The sequence below is a fragment of the Stigmatopora nigra genome, chromosome 16 (genome assembly GCF_051989575.1).
Source record: "Stigmatopora nigra isolate UIUO_SnigA chromosome 16, RoL_Snig_1.1, whole genome shotgun sequence".
NCBI lineage: Eukaryota > Metazoa > Chordata > Actinopteri > Syngnathiformes > Syngnathidae > Stigmatopora > Stigmatopora nigra.
Window position 1 is genome coordinate 3,287,113 of NC_135523.1, and position 16,845 is coordinate 3,303,957.

Consider the following 16,845-nt stretch of genomic DNA (forward strand, 5'->3'; position numbering starts at 1 on the left):
AAGCTATTGTTCACCAGGGGTGCTTGGCCTGAGTCACGGGAAGTCAAAGCCTCATGCAAAGTTCACTTTGGCTTCAGGTATCTTTTCTTTTTGTCCTCTGTTCGCATTGTGCGTTTCTTTATTTCTCTCGGGATGCCGAAAGGAGAGAGCACAATTGTAAGGGTGTGACGCTTGCAACGATTCTTTGAGAGGAGGATAAATACTTGGCTTGCAACTTGGAAAACGCATCATTCTAATGACCTTGGCATTTGCCTATTCTATCCATATATAGTAAGAGTCGTGTTTGGCAAGCTCTATGTACAATAAGTGTAAATCTTTAGGTATTTGCAGCTTACAGAAAGTGGTCTGAATAAGTGCAAAAACATTCATGTTTGGCAGAAGAATATTTGGTTTGAATTCAGACTTCTATTCTAGTCTACAAGTCATTGGTTGCCATTGACTGGAAGTTAACAGCACCATTGACAACAATAGATAACCAGTCCAAGAAAAATAAAAATATATCGGATTCAAAACTACGTTTGTATAGGTACAAGTCATACCTTGTAAACAACCTTTGTATCTATGTCAAATACAACCCGAGTTAAACAGTGATAACAATTTTCAAGGAAATGAGGTCAAGAAAAGTGTTGTTGACAAGCCTTGCTTGATTTGCTATGACAGACTAACTTGATAAATTAAATTTAGAGGGTCTTGGGCTGGATAAAAGGTGGTCCGACTACAGCCCAGGGCTTTTCAGGAAACAGATGCGAACAAAAAGGTTAGAAACGTGTTGAATTGAGTTCAAGCTGTGGATCGGTTCAAGCATGTGGAACAATATAAGACTCCTCGCCACCTCCCCCATCCACAAGTCCTACTACAGATTAATAACAAGTGGTGGACGGGGGGGAGAGTTGGGGGCACATTCCTTTCCTTTAAGTGCAAACAGGATATAAACCCGAGATGGATTAACAAGCAATTAAGACCTCATCTAACAATCGCAATATACAGTAACTTCAACACTCAACTACTCCAACTATTTCATTTATCCAAGGCTTGAAGCACCAAACGTACTCACCCTGGCGTCACCGTTAGCCGGCCGGGGTCCGTGGCTGAAGGCCTGTGCCGGATCCTTGTGGTAAACCTTCAGACAGGAATGATCCGTGATGTTTCTGTAAGGGAAAGAAGTCCGTAGGGGTAAATAGGGGGCCCATGTATCGCCATCGGAATATGGCCGACGCGGGGTCATCCCACTCCCGTTGCGCCGCATGAGCAGCTCGGCCAGCGGGACGTATCCCGACACGGGTGTGGAATATCTGGCATTAGGTTGCATATTGCTTAGAATGGACGGCGTGCCTGACTCCCACTAAGACAGGCAAGGCGCGAGTGGCAACCTTTAGCAAGCGCAAAAGCAATTTTACAGCCCTGATAATAAAAAGTGTTGGGCCCAAAGTACACATCGTAATAGAGGTGGAACTGCTTATCGTTTGCACTGTGAGATAACACAATGTCTGCTTACATATTGAGTGGACCAGACTCACACTCTGTTTTTAAGCCTTTATGACAGTATTTTTCAAACTATAAAAGGTGCTTAAAATGTTTTATTTTTCCCCTAAAAATGGTGTTGGGTAGGAATTCAAGTTGGCCTTAATGAGTCATATTCATTATTCATCAAACCTATGAGTAAAAGATTAACATATACTAATTAAAGTTTTAAAAGGTGAAGAGGAATGCAGCACAATGACGATCTAATGTCTTCTAATCATCTTTTGCATGGGAATAAATTTGTGAATTGGGTTTGTGTCTTAAGTAATGACAAATATAGGACATGTAATGACCCAAAAATGTCATAGCTTCTTTACCTGACGTCACTTAGCTCGTAGTACATGTTCCTCATATCGTCTTTGACGTAAACAGCCACGCTGGGCGATTCCAACATCTTCATGGTCAGCATCTGCGGGAAGGCGCTAACGAACAAGGCTCGCACTGTGTCGATGCTGGTGATCTCGTTGGGCATACGGATCTGTTTCGTTTCATCTCCGTACTGCAGGTACAGCACACCTGAGGGACCACCATAGAAAAATCCATCAACACAAATTAACTAATGAGTTTTCCCAAGACACCAGCAGTGAGTCACCATTTACTTACTCATCAAACTTGTAATGAAATGTATTTTCATGACCCGGAAGGCAACATTTCCCAATCTCCACATTTATGAAGACAAATCCCATTCTTTTCCAATGACAATCATTTGTTATTGGGTCATTTTATTCCCCATTTGTCCCCAAACTATGTGTGAGTTGCGTATGCTGTGATTTGCGGGAGAAAAAAAACCCAGATGTGTGCCACAGAATGCCTGGACACGCCCACACAGCACTTGTACAAACAATAGAATCCTAAAAAACAGGCTTAAAATTGAAAGTTTTACACTGGTTTGGAGTTAGAGCCTAAATTTGTTGTGGTGTCATATTTCTTTGCATCTAAAAAGTGCAAATAAAGTGTCCTTTTACTTAGTGGTGTGAGTTGATAAAAGAAGAGAGCTGATAAAAGCTACCAGATGTCGGTAAGATTGTGAGATTCCAAGCGGCGGACGACTTTCTCCCTTGTGAGAGTTGCTCTGTAAGTACTTTGCGTCCAGATGTGTGACGCGACAAGCGGTATGGATACGTAATGACGACAAAGATGGATGGATGCCAGTCCCAGATCGGCAAAGACATCTTGAGACCAATTAATTTCAAGCAAATACTAGGATCCAAAACATAAAAAAACTACTTACTTACATCTCTCCCAGCAGAAGAACAGCAGACTTTTTGGGAGAACGTTTTTTTTAATTTTGCCTGAGTGTCACTATGGGAGGGACGATGGAGTGAAGACTAGTTTTTCTCCACCCCTTTTGTCACGCCATCACAAACCCCCCACCCAACCTCCCTTGACTCGCCTTGAACGCTTTGAGGTGGTAAATCTACTCACACTTTGTACTTAATTACAGATACTTTTTTCCAACCAGACTCTGGTAAAACATAAAGTCCTGATTCAAATCCTTTCACTTAAAAGGACAAATAACATATTAATCATGTGTATCATAGCAGATTTTAGCAGGACAAAAACAACAGTAGTAATAGTGGAGACATTTTTTAAAGCCCATCCTTCCTTGTGATTTTTTTTAATATACACTGCAATAATATAATTTTCTCCATTTTCCAATAACTAACAATTCTCCCAAAGTACAAACAAATAGTCTTAAGAACAGTTTTTTCCCCACATCCATCAGGACTCTAAACTTGCGGTAGCACGACAAACAATCCCTTCTGTGTAATAACTTTGTTGAGTCAATGATATTATTTTTATTATTAATATAACTAATTCATTTTCTATTCACATATTTTAATACTTTGAATACTCTTTGACATGGTCAATCATACTCACTTTTGTGTTTACTGGTCATAACTTAACCTTATTTTTTGGATATTGACAAATATATTGAAAAAGCAAATGTTCAAGCATTGATTTTCCAACTTCACTCAATGACTGATGGATTGACTAATTATGTATTTAAGGTTTAGTCAACTAAATACAAGGTCATTACTCGCAACTTACCGAGTGAGCGATCTCTGGTTTGGTTGGTGGATCGTACCACAGGCAGACTGGCTCGAACCCGGCTCCCCCGGGTGAAACCCATCGGCACGTCCACTTCCGACATGGCCTCCAACGAATCCAAAGAGGTGAGGGAGAGGTGGTCTAAGTCCACGCCGGGCTGTGGGCTGGGGCAGTGTTTGGGGCTTCTGCTCTGGAAGCAAGAAAAAATGCGATACATCAAAATCTGCAACGTGACGTTGCCTTTCAATACATGCGATAAAACCACACACGATGCATTCAGGGGCGACTTTTTTTCACACGGAAGCCAACTGGAAAAGTTGCGACAAGTCATTACGAAGTTACGAGACGTGACCATCGCCCGTAATCGGATCAGGCTTTGGCTAAGCGAGGTTTCAATTCGCCGGTGTGTGCGACAGGACTAAGGAGCTTGGCCAGCTTTTGTGCCGTGTCGGTAAGATGATCTGCATCGCTGGGGTGAGGTGGGGTGGAGTGGGGTGAGGGGGACGGGTGGGTCAGGGAACAGTAGGGTCTTTATGCGGTGACCTTCTTCTATCGTCAGTGCCAGCCAGACCAGAGACTGCTGTAAAAATGTGTCTGCATGCTCATGCTGCTACTTGACACACATAGTAGGGATGAAAGCTGACAGTTTTGGCAGGTCAAAAGCTTAAACTCTATTCCAGTTCGTTGCATTTCTGGGGAGTAGGAAAAATGTCAAATCAGGAAAAAATATAAAGAATAATACAAATATGGGATTCCGTGGATTTCTATCTAAGACTTAAACACAATCGAGGTGATAAACAGAGCAAGCAGGGAGTATGATTATGACAATTCAAGAAAGTTCTATTATGTGTATAATGAGTGATATTATATGTTTTAATATGTTTAAATTTAAATAAAATATTAGCATATATATATATATACCCTGAGATAACACCTGAGGAAAATGAATGAATGAATAAACATGATATTATTTGTGTATTGTAAATTAAGTGAAATAAATTACATCATTTAATTGTTTAGTTAAATGGGATTTGGTGAGTTTATGATAAAATACATATTAAAACTGGCTGTCAATTTTTATAAAAATGTGTATTATTTTCTTAACCTCTATTTTGATATATAGGTTAGGGTTAAGTTAATATGACAAACAGATGCACATTAATAGGATGTTGGATTGTAAGGATGCACACAGCACAAAAAAATGCAGAAAGATGAGGAAAGCCGACTGACTGTGCAAACTGGCGACTGGATTGTCATCAAGTAGCTCTGAAGGTCAAGTTCAGAGTACAGAGAGGAGAGCATGGCCTGCAGAGACTGATGGAAAGGAAAAGAAGGGAATAAAAATGCCAGCAGGAGGCCTAAGATTGGAAAATGAGATGGTCATCAAACCCAACAGAGTGGGGTTCCATGGCAACAACATCAACACAAGACAGATCTACTGAACGTTTTGATCCTTTTAAGGTTTGATTGGACACTTATTTGACACAGCAGGCAAAATGTGCCGAGTTGTAATTCTCATCAAAATATGCTTAGCCATAAAGGATTAAAAAATGAATACAAATGTGGCTTTAGGTTGTGCAGCGAGAAATGCCCGCGAGTAGACGGCTCACTTGAAACCACATACGTGCTGACACTGGAGAGCAAATGCTTTAAAAGATTGATGTGCATCTACGGAAACTTCTGTCACTTCGGAATTTCCTAACTCCAACTTTTGGGAATTATTTCCCAAGCTGGAGCTCCAAACGGCAAAACAAAGTCCCCATTTTTTTGTCCATTTGAACAACCATCCATGAAACTAGTGCATTTCTGTACATACGCCCATAAGATGCAGTCCATCAACTACAACTGAATGCGTGGTAGGAAAAAAAAGCGGCATCACGTTATGCTAGAGCAAGTCATCAGTGGGTTTTGTGCAGCCTGTCAGCAGGTACATTACACTATAATACCCTCGCAACAGGCTCCCGATGGCAGCCGCCATTACTCCCGGCAATTTTCTTTAATCGCGCCATCTTGGCCCACCAGGCCAAGCCGTCTGTCCGCCTGACAGCTGACAGGTCGTTGGCTTGAAAGCTTTTTTTTGCGTCGCTATTTATGATCGAAACGAGCTGCCGTGCTGACATTTGAAATTTGAATAGCATACAAATAAGGAGGAGCGGAAATGTTTCTGGGTTTCGCGCCAACAATGGGTATTACTCGCTTATGCATGTCACTTTTTGTGAACTTTACTGCAAAAACACACAGTAAGGCCCTTTTTTTTGATAGTTTCTCTGTATCTGTCCATATTTGTGTATGCATGTTACCACAAAAGCAACATAAAATGTCCTACTTGACTTGGTAATTAAGAAAACAGCCTCTTGGTGACTTAACAGTGCCAGAGCTGAATTCCTCATGGCACATGTGAACTACATTAGATATGGTTTTGGACTGGAGGGGTAAAAAAAAAAAAAAAAAACACTGACAAAAACAACACCTTTGTGGAATTTCACTGCAGGTGCGAGCGGGTTGCGGCAGGTTTTGTGGCTTCCCCATCTTGCAGCCTGAAGTGTTTAGCTGGGACGACAAATGGCAAGTCTGCATAATCTTGTGCATGATGAACGATTGAAATGCTTGTCCTTTAGTGAGAAGACATTTATCAGAGAGTGCGGTGTTTGGAATGAACCTTTTCATTTCGAGAAGTACACAATGAAGCTTTTATTCGGGAGCGAAGACGATAGGCAAGTAGTGTAGGGAAGATTGGATGTTTTAGATAAGAAGATAATTGGCTCGATAAGGTCTGTAAAACATACAGTTAGGAATAGGAATAGTCTTTAGAAAGTCAAGACTGGCCTCAAAACGAAGACTTTGTTAAGTCACAATCCCAAAAGTCATGTTCTTTGATTTTTGTTAGCAATAGTATACATATTCTGGACACTAAGAAGATATAAAAAGCCAATGTAGATCAGTGGGTATGAATTAAGGTAAGATAAGGCATACTATAGCTTGGTAAGCAGATTGGTTGGGTTATAGGTAAGTAAGTATCGCAGATAAGAAGACTTAGTAAGGAAATTGGTATTAGAATTATGGTAGAATGGGCAGTAGGTTGGTGCTCTATGTAAATAGTACAAATGGGAGAGTTTGTAGTTCAATGGGTGTTTGCGGCAGTTAACTCATTGAGCTTCAAAGATGTACTTTTACGTCTGTTTATCGGGAGGGTGAGAGAATGTCAATCTACTGTGAGTTCCAGGCTTGTAGACAAGGTTAATATACATGACTGACTCTATGTAGTAGTCAAAAACTCTTGGAGGATGTCTGAGTGCCTTTAAAGCAATGTGATTCAGACATTTTTGGGTGAAATACCTGCATAGTTTGAGCCATTCAAGCAACCACCCAATGCCTCTGCCCATTTGCTGCCTGACGCGGCGACCTTTTTGTCTTCCTTAATGACATTACAGACAAATCCCCTCGTCATCCATTCCTATTGTGGCTTCCTCCTCTGATGCATTCCTCTTCTAATCCCCCAGGCCCAACTCCACTGACGGACTTTCTGATCTGCGCTGACTCGTTGCTTTGCGTATTAAGAAGGAATTACTCTTTAGTTTCCAGTGTCACGATTAAACGTGACTTTTGCGGGCTCCTTTATCCCGCCAGTTATTAAAGATGCAAAATGGACATGGCGCCCATAACAAAAACCCTGTTGACATTTCCGACGTCTAAGCGGATGCCGTCCAATTGATTTCACGGTCTCGGGCGTATACAAATTAGTCGTGGTTATCACCAGTAGACATCAAGCCCTCCGCCGCTTAAGCGCGAAGGGGTGGGGGTGCTGGTTCAAAAGTCAACTTTGCATAACCATCAGATATGTACACCACTGGGAACAGCGAGCACTCACGGATTGTGCTTTGACAATTTTGGAGGGATTGCTATTCTATTAAAAAAAGTACAAATGGATGACGCTTACAAAGTTGTAGTCTTTGACATAATACAGAATAATTCAAATAAAAATCACATTTTACCATAGTGGATCTGTGTGGAGCTCCATTCGGCAGCTACATCCATATGGAAATGGAAAGACCCTGATCTGGAGGAAAGTAGGTCTTCCTTTGGGTGTTGTTTTAGACCTTGTAACAACTCTCTCACAACAACTGTTCCTGTTCCTGCCTCTTTCCTTTCTGCCTTACCTCCGCCCCCACCCTCTCTTGTACAATTTCAAAAAGCCTCTCAACACAAGTACCCGTGTTCGACTAGGGGTTCTGATCTCTTGTGTCCGAAGATAAAGAGATACAAGTCATATCCCACGGAGATAAGACTAGAGTCTATGCAAGAAACACAGCAGGTGATGGCCGTAACACGCAAATAGACTTTCCCATACTCCTCCACTCTATTGTGTCTTTATCTTGGGGAAAAAGTAACTTTTTGAAACAATGTTACAGGTTTCCTGAAATCACTCACATCCAGATTTCACTCAACCATGTAAAATCTGGTCTTACATCAAAAATACTGCAAAACTACAATCCTAAAGACAAAAAAATGTACCAGACATGCAAGAATGTGGCCAAGACTTGACATAACTCTTGCTAACCTTGAAGAAAATGTAGCTCCTCCCTAAAACACTGGCAGGCAGGTCAGTTAATGTGACTCAAAACATTGCCATTTTCATTGATAGTAATATTTTTCTCCAGAAATCTAGACACACACGGAAAAGTATTAGTGCAAACTTCAAGGAAATGCATGCAAACTATTTGCTGACGGTGTACCGATCCGTCCAGACTTGCCCTTTAATATCGCTTAGGTTCAAAATAACATGCGCCACTTTAATAGTGCAAAGTAGTGGAATAAAACGAGGCACACACCCAATCCATTGAGCCAGATTGCGTCAAGCTGAAGTTTCACACGGTTTTTGTGAAAAGGTCTACTCAGGTGAAACAGTTGTGTCTCCAGAGAACATCTCAGATCATAAATAAGGGTTGATGTTATATAACGAGAGAGGCGAGAGCTATCCACGACGTTAGCTTGTTAAAAGCAGGACTTGCTTTTCTCCAGGCTATTGGTGATTAGGGAGTCTCCATCGTGTGAATGTGAATGTTTGCTCAGGCAAAAAAAGAAGAAATGAAGTACGCGTGGTCTGCCGTGACAAAATCCTGAGCCAACTAACCACTCCTAAATCCTTCAGTACGACTCATTTTTTTACAGATCATATGCAGGAGAAAATTCCAGGTGCTCTACCACGAAAGAATCCCATTTCAAACAAATCCGATCATTTTGATGCCAATGTCGTTCGTCTCTACGGAGGAAAATAAAGCCAGTTTGATCCAGATCTTACTCAGTCTCTGCACTACTTTTTAAGTAAGTGAATACCTTGAACCCAAGGTGGAGTCCAGATGTTGGTTGGGACAGCGTGAGAAGACTCTACGATTGAAGATAGCAGCGACAAAAAGACCAGTTTAGCCCGAGATGATATACCGAAGAGAGTCGTTAACAATTGTGTCGTTAAAATTTACGGGTATGGTTTACAGTTCTTGGGGGCAGTCAATGTCAGAGCTCTTAAAATGTGTTCCCCAAGTCGCTACAGATTTTAAACCAGGAGTGATATTGACAACTAACATGAAATTTAGAAGATTTAGCGAAAAAAATGTAGATTTCGGTCTTTTGGTCCCTTTTGGTTGACGGTCAAATGTGCTTAGATATTAAACAGTACTTAGATATTAAACAGTACTTAGATATTAAAGAGTACTTAGATATTAAACAGTACTTAGATATTAAACAGTAATTAGATATTAAACAGTACTTAGATATTAAACAGTACTTAGATAATACACTCTCTCTCATGAATATAATTTTGAGAGCTGGTTTCAACAGTAAACACTCTCTGTGACCATTTGGGCAGATTGACAACTAATTATGTCAGTGTCAAAAAGTATTTTTAAAGAAAAACGATTTATTCGCTTATCTATTTCCTCAACTGACTGCTTGTCATAACCAACAGAAAACTCATTCTTTGTACACAAGCAATTATAACGTCCATACTTCTTTGATCAAAACGGATAGCAAAAAACAAGTGACAAATCCACCCCCCAAGCATTCTTCTTTGTGCACACTCTTAAGACCCTGTTAAGGCTCATCATCGTCAAGGTCAGAAAGACACCACTGCTGTATTCGTCCTCCTCTCTCTAAGATTGAACTCCAACTCCCATAGGAAACAATTATTTACTGTCCTCCTTCATTGGGCGTGATCAAAATAATCGTCTGGTCCTAACCAAAGCGCCTGTTTCCAATCATCTACACTGGCCCACCAAAATCAGTAGCAGAAGTCTTAGTAATGACTTGAAGTCTTGTAAACAAGCAGCCAAAAAGTCCACATAGTGTGCCTTGACCCTTTGGGTTAACGAATGGGGGGATGGGGGTTGGAGGTGGAGATCCAGGGGCGCGGCACCCCGACCGTGGAGGCCAAGTGGCGCGTGCAGTGGCGCCGATGCCCCCGTCTAATCCGCCGTGTCTCTGGGGTTAAGCCATTCCTGACAGAAGGCGCGATGATTGGCCCGTTGCGATGGCCGTCGATAACGAGTCCAGCCAGACGGTGTTTTTTTCTCTTCTTCCATACACGACACAATGCTTGTGTCTTAATCAGAGAAGCTAATCGGGTCTGAGCTCCTTCCTTTTTTTGAACGGAGTACTGCTGGCCTTGTTAGTCCTAATTTAGCCTCACAATAGAAACGGGGATTATCTTGCAGTTGTCAACATGTATGTCTGGTGAAGGTGACATTTTTATACTTGTGGAAGGCCATCTTTTTGCATTCCTTCTGATTGTTTGAACTAAAAAAGTGGATAAGGATGGAAATAATAGCCAAAAATGAAAAATTATCTCAAATTGAAAATGTAAAAACAGAACACAGAAGTGAGAAAATACACTATAGATACGAAAAAATGGTGGTACCAATGTGGTATGGTTTTTCCACAAAAATACAAGTGCAGGGTAAAACTGACTAAAGAGTATCAGTTAAGAGTTAAAGAGACCAAGGAAAAGTGTAGTTACTTCGCTCTTTAACCACATGTGTGCTCTGTAAACAAGTACAGTGCAGCTCAGCCTCTGGCAACCCAATGTCATGGCAACATGGCCTTAGAACTCATGCAAACTTTAAGCAAGCTCTCCCTAAGCTTTTTGCACAAAGTGAAAGTACAAAAACTGAAAATTCCTAGCAACGCGAAACAGCCACTTGCAGATTTAACCGACTTTATGTCAACTTGCTACTGAAAGTGAGTGAGAAGAGTCTTTTAGACAAGTATAAAGTCATTGGTAACAGGCTTGCGATTTGAAACTGGTCCACAACAGGCCTAAAAAGGCAGTTTGACTGCGTGGAAAATAACTATTCGCATTGGGATTTACGCCTCATCACGCATAGACACACACATGGACGGAAGGAAGGAATTGTGTGTGTGTGTTTGTGAGCGGCCAAGCGGTTCAGTTGCTGTTAGCTCGCGCTGGTCTTGCCAGTGGGATGTTATCTCATCTCCAATGATCCGTGATCTTTCTTTTAAAGGTTTGGGTGAGGGTGACAAATATATAAACGATGACTTTAATAAAGCACTCCAGACGTGATAATTGAGGAAGTTATGCTAGTGATATTATTGTACTTTGTAACTTAAAACTCCTGAGACTTTTGTTTTGCTGCACCATTGCCAGCGGGGTTGCTCGTCCAGTATGGTCGGCAAGCTTTCGTCATCAGTGTGGGAAAAAAACAAAAACCCTCCACTGATTAACAAGATGGCAGTCCTTAACGCTGCCTGGTTTTAAATATGATATGACTAAAAACAAGTTATATTAATTCCCAAAAATGTGTAAAAATTAGATTGTAGGAATATTAGCAAAAGCTGGAGTAGAATTGGAATATACTTGTTTTGCAAAAGCTGAAAGGGATGGACAATAATAATAATTTAATATTATCAGACTAAAAATAATCGAAATGTGTTATACAGTAATTGATCAATAAATAGTATATGATAACTATTAGTGGGTAAAGTTTATTTTAATTTGACTATTTTAAAAGGAATTGCCAATTTTTCCATGTTGACTGCGCATTGTTTAGCAAAAATATTGCTCAAAATATGAATGCAAATTTTAACAAATATGTTAGATGATAAACAGTAAACGGATTAATACAATCACATTAAAATTTTGCAAAAACAAAACTGCTGTGAGCCCTGATGACAAAACAGTCATAAAATGATATATAGATTTGAATTCTGATGATTAATATTAATCATAACTTCAAAATAAGAATATGAAGCATTTCTGCCACTAGAGGGTCCCTCTCTTGAAAACACCAGAGTTCATAAATATATTTTACATGACAATTATTAAAACACCAGAACATTCCCACCAACCTCCAAGAGAAAGATAGAATTCTGTGCACTACCTGTATGTCCTCTTTTTGCAAGTATAATCCACAAAACAAAAAAAAAACATTAGGAATATACTTTTTACAATTGACAACCTATTTTACATTAAAACATACAAGTGTCATAACTATAGAAATACTGAAACTGCCCAAAAACTGCAAAATGATCAACATTGCAGCACTCAAAACTGTCAATTTCCATCTGAAATAACCAAAAAGTACAAAACAAACAACTGTGCATGCCCTCTTTTTGCACAATTAACCTAATGCGCACCTGCCCAGCGTGCAAGTTGACAAACGAGTCCGCCATATGAGTAGAAATTCAAAACAACAGGAGATCGAGGACGCAAAAAAAAAAACACCACCTACCTTAGTGGTCAATCAGCTGCAGAAAGAGTGCGAAAACCTTGTTTTTCTCTGTTAAAAATCATGGCAAAGTCCATGTGCCCACTCAGCCACGCGACCATCGCTGGTTTCCTGCAAGTGGCTCTCTTTCAAAACGCGCTTCTCTCTTTCTCTCCCTCGCAGGCTCCTACAAGTAAAACGACGGGCCCCCTCCAGCGGTGACATCACGCCTTGTCGTCAAGGCAACCGACCTGACTCCACCCCAAACTAGCCCGGTCGGGGTGCAGCTGACGGAGGATCCTACAGTACCTGTCTGACGAGCTTTTACATTCTGCACAACTCAGCTGCCAAGAGCACACTTTTGTAATATGTTGTGACCACAACAACAAAGAAGAACAATTCTTAAAGTTGAGGAAACAAACGATGATGCCCTTGATGGCAATAGTAGCCCAATCCAGTTCATCTAAAATCCTTCACATTTCTTGCCAAAAATGGGTGTATTTTCCACACTAACTTCTATACTTTGGTCTATGAGTAACACTCACCTTTCCTAAGCACTTGGTTGTATTTAACTTTGAAGTACACAAAGTAAAGCCTCACTCTGCCACTTAGCCCCGAGCATCCCCCATGGCCCAATGCCAGAGTCACCATTACCCGGATTATTTTGGCTATACACGGTCCCTTTGCCGCTACCTTTCATTCTGCTGTGAACAAACAGACAATGTGAGCAGGTGAAGGCCGTCAAGTCTGTTAAGTCACGCAAAGCAAGATTAGAATCGGTCAGAACAGTCATTTGGAAAATGAATACCGTGTTTTGAACTTTAGTATCTAAGAGAGAGAATGGAATATCTAAGTAATGTTTAATATATAAGTAGTGTTTAATATCTAAGTAGTGTTTAATATCTAAGTAGTGTTTAATATCTAAGTAGTGTTTAATATCTAAGTACAGTTTAATATCTAAGTAATGTTTAATATCTAAGTACTCTTTAATATCTAAGTACTGTTTAATATCTAAGTACTGTTTAATATCTAAGTACTGTTTAATATCTAAGTACTGTTTCATATCTAAATACTGTTTAATATCTAAGTACTGTTTAATATCTAAGTACTGTTTAATATCTTGCACAACTACTTAGATATTAAACAGTAATTAGATATTAAATTCTCATAAATATGATTTTGAGAGCGGCTTTCAACAGTAAACTCTCTGTCACCATTTGACCAGCGACCAAAAGATACCTGTTGATACTGTTGCAGCAACTATGTAACAGAAATAAAAATGCCATCCTACCTGTTCCCGTAGCCTCTCTTGGTGTCCCATGATGGCGGAGGCATGATGGGGGTACTTGTGCTTGAGGTGCTCCAGGAAAGCCTCCCTCTTCTTGTCCATGTCCGGTGGCTGCATGGCCAAAATTTCTCGGCTACCTCGGGCACCTCCTAACGTGTGTCTCCGTGGGACGGCACGGCCGTTGCCTTTGGCGTCTGCTCTGGGAACGGGCGTCCCATTTGGCGAAACCTGTCTCCTGCCGGCGTCCTCGGGGGAGGTGACCCTCAAGTTGCCTTTAGTCGGCTCTGAGAAGGGAAGACACAAAAAGATACAAGGTCAAGACACTCTGCAGTTCTGTCGTCAAGGCAGATTGTATCGAAGCAAGTTGGTCTGTGTACAGGTCAAGTAGAGGGTATGTTATTGGAAACTGTAAACGTACACATTGGCAAACTACTTTATCTTGACGAGCGAGATAAAACTCACAGTTTTATAAAAGCAGTGACAAAATCCTGGCAATACAATATAGTTCTTCGATATGTTAACTGCTCCTAAAAGCCATATTTCCCCACAGCAGGTATTCGGCAATCAGGAATGACTCTCAAACAATGTTGCCAAGGGAACAGATTGCATTTTTGAGTGGTGTTGTAGTACATTTTTACATAAATACATATGCCAACGCAGAGAGTCGGCTCAGACAGGCTATGGGCTTTTCTAAATCGAATTGTTTCGTGAGCATAAACAGCGTTTCTGCTTGGCAGCACAAGAAACATATTATCATGGCCCATTTCACCCAAAAATTTCAGATGTGGATCGATTCTTTCCAACAAGGCACAGAAAATATCAACTGATGAGAAAAAGGGAAATAAAGTCTAGATGGCAGGGCCAATGGCTCCAGTTATTTTGCGGCTGCAGGAACTGAATTTAAGTGGTGTAAATATGGATTTTATGCAAGATAGCGTCTTCCAAAGTCAGACATCTTTCCAGCTAGGGAGAGGGAAAAAAAGCAAATGAGAGAAAACCTTATGCAAATTTGATTACCCTGCTTTCCCCAGTTTTGAGTTCTAATTGCGGATCTTTTGAGGAAACCCAGCTTTGATCCGTAAACACACAGCAAAAATGATGGAGGCACGGTTGTCCCAACACACTTTAGGGCCACGTCGTTCGTGTCTGATATACTTGCAGACCTATTTTTAACTCTCAAACACTTTCCCCTCACCACCAACAAAATGATACCCGGCAGACTAAACAAACTCGGAATGAACTGGTACGCAAAGATAACAAAAAAAGTCATTACCTTCCGCACGGTAACAATCATCATCTGCCATTTCGTCCTCCATTGCGCCTTCAGCATTCGCAAAAAGACAAATGAAAGCCTATTGTGGCTAGACGAGACGAATCTACCGGCTGACCCACCGACTGCCTACTTTGCTTTCTGGCTTTTAGATTCCAGGAGCAGCTCACGTGGAAAAAGAAAGAGAGGAGGGGGGGGTATTCGAGATAGGCCCTGCCCAGGATAGACTTGCTGGGGGGATTTAGAAAGTCAACTGCATTCCAGGACAAAGTGCGACCAGCCTTCTTTTCGCCCTCGGGCTGCGAGATCTGCTGCAAGAGTGTCAACACGAGTCAGCAGAAAAAAAATAGACAAACAGGTGTCATGTTTTTTCGTTGGACTTTGGTTCCAGGAAAGAAAAACTAGCATCTAAACCAGTTTTGCAAGATTTTGGTCCAGGTTTGATCGGGGATTGAAATAAATGACATATTTGACATTGTAACCAGTAATGTCACATTGCACAGATTGTTTCTAGACCTGAAACCAGTTTGGCTTAAATAGACAGTGTATGACTGCTTAAAGTCTTCATTTTGAGCTAAAAGTACAGATGAAGGTACAGTCTGGAGGAAAATGAGACAGATTAACCCTTTCTGTGGATTTTTTTAGCCCTTTTAATGCTGTAAGGTGACTTTTTAAGTTAATCAGGATGTCAGTCACTTAGACCTTTCTGTAAAGCCACATTTCAATCTTTGAGCTGACAGACTGAACTGAAAAAAACTTGCATTACAAAACCAGCAATACTAAGAAAACTGTCTTATTTTCAGCATGGGTTTTGACCCAGAGAGTACACTTGAGTGGCACATCCAAATGTTTCTGTGCATTTGGCAACCAGCGAAGTTGTAATGAAGTCTAATCAAATCAACAAAGAACCCAGACAGCACTTGTTCCCAATTAAGGACCTCGTAGGAGGCACTGGCCGTTGTTGTTTTCTTTCTGTCTGGTCTAAGGACAGATGCGTCTGGCAATATTAGGAGCACATCTTTCTCCTCAAGGCGCCCGCCAATGATGGCGAGCTCGTTGGCCTGTAGCAGTCGGTATCGATCCGAAATCACAAGGAGACGGCGCGACATTGGCGCACCTTCACGGTGGTCCGAGTAGAGGAGCGCAATCAATGGAAAGGTTTGTGGTCCATGTAATTGAAAGCGGTGGGCTGAGTGCATGGGCGACTTGGGTAAACGCAAGGGGGCGCGGCACCCCTCTTCCAACACCACTTTACTCTGACAGAAAGCCTAAAAAAACTTTGCAGGTGAAAACATCTGTAAGTGGAAATCATCGGAATCAAATAAGAACATGAAGTATAAAATGTATTAAAATGTACAATTAATCTTAAGCTATGGTGGTTGTTTATGTTTCATATGTACTGTTAACGGATGCACTTTTTTATATGTATCGTATCTTGTGCTGACCCATCTGTCAAATTTTTAAAGTCAATGTAGCCCCTTGCCAAAAAGTTTGCCCACCCCTAGTTTAATCATGTTGGTTATACATTTCTATGGAAGTTATCACTTTATAAAATTCAAAATGAGCTCGACCCAGAGCTTCAGATTAAAGTGTATCCAGCCATAACTAGAATCACAACTTGGACTCCCCAAAACCTTCCTACTTTCAGCATTCCTCATGGAAATAAAAGGAAAAAAATGACCTCCTTTTTTTTCCCTTGCTTTCCTTTAGCATCACAAAGGATCCACAAGTAAATTATTCAGCATTTCCCTATAAACATTCAGCTTAGCGGGCCTCCCTACCGGTTGTACGCAGGAATGAATCCTTGGGCTTGAGCCAAAGTCTGCCACGCAACTAAGCCTGGATACACAAACTGCTGACGTGTACGAAAAAAAATGACTACTCCAATGGATTCATTCAGATGAAATAACAGTAAAATGATGTTTAAAGTTCCTGTTGTCATCTCACATTCTTCTTTTAAAGTGAACAAATTGCCTCTCTTTCTTAATCCCTTTCTG

At 40.9% G+C, this 16,845-nt stretch overlaps 1 protein-coding gene across 1 annotated transcript in view; it reads right to left on the minus strand.

The window, feature by feature from the left end:
* The window catches only part of kiaa1217 (KIAA1217 ortholog), a 47,635-nt gene that overhangs the window by 13,216 nt on the left and 17,574 nt on the right, over positions 1-16,845 (minus strand). The window contains exons 2-5 of the mRNA XM_077735758.1: positions 13,582-13,862; positions 3,574-3,763; positions 1,839-2,037; positions 1,055-1,148 (exon numbers count right to left, since the gene is read on the minus strand). Of these exons, the coding sequence (XP_077591884.1) occupies positions 1,055-1,148; positions 1,839-2,037; positions 3,574-3,763; positions 13,582-13,862 (764 nt within the window). The remainder of the gene's footprint in view (positions 1-1,054; positions 1,149-1,838; positions 2,038-3,573; positions 3,764-13,581; positions 13,863-16,845) is intronic.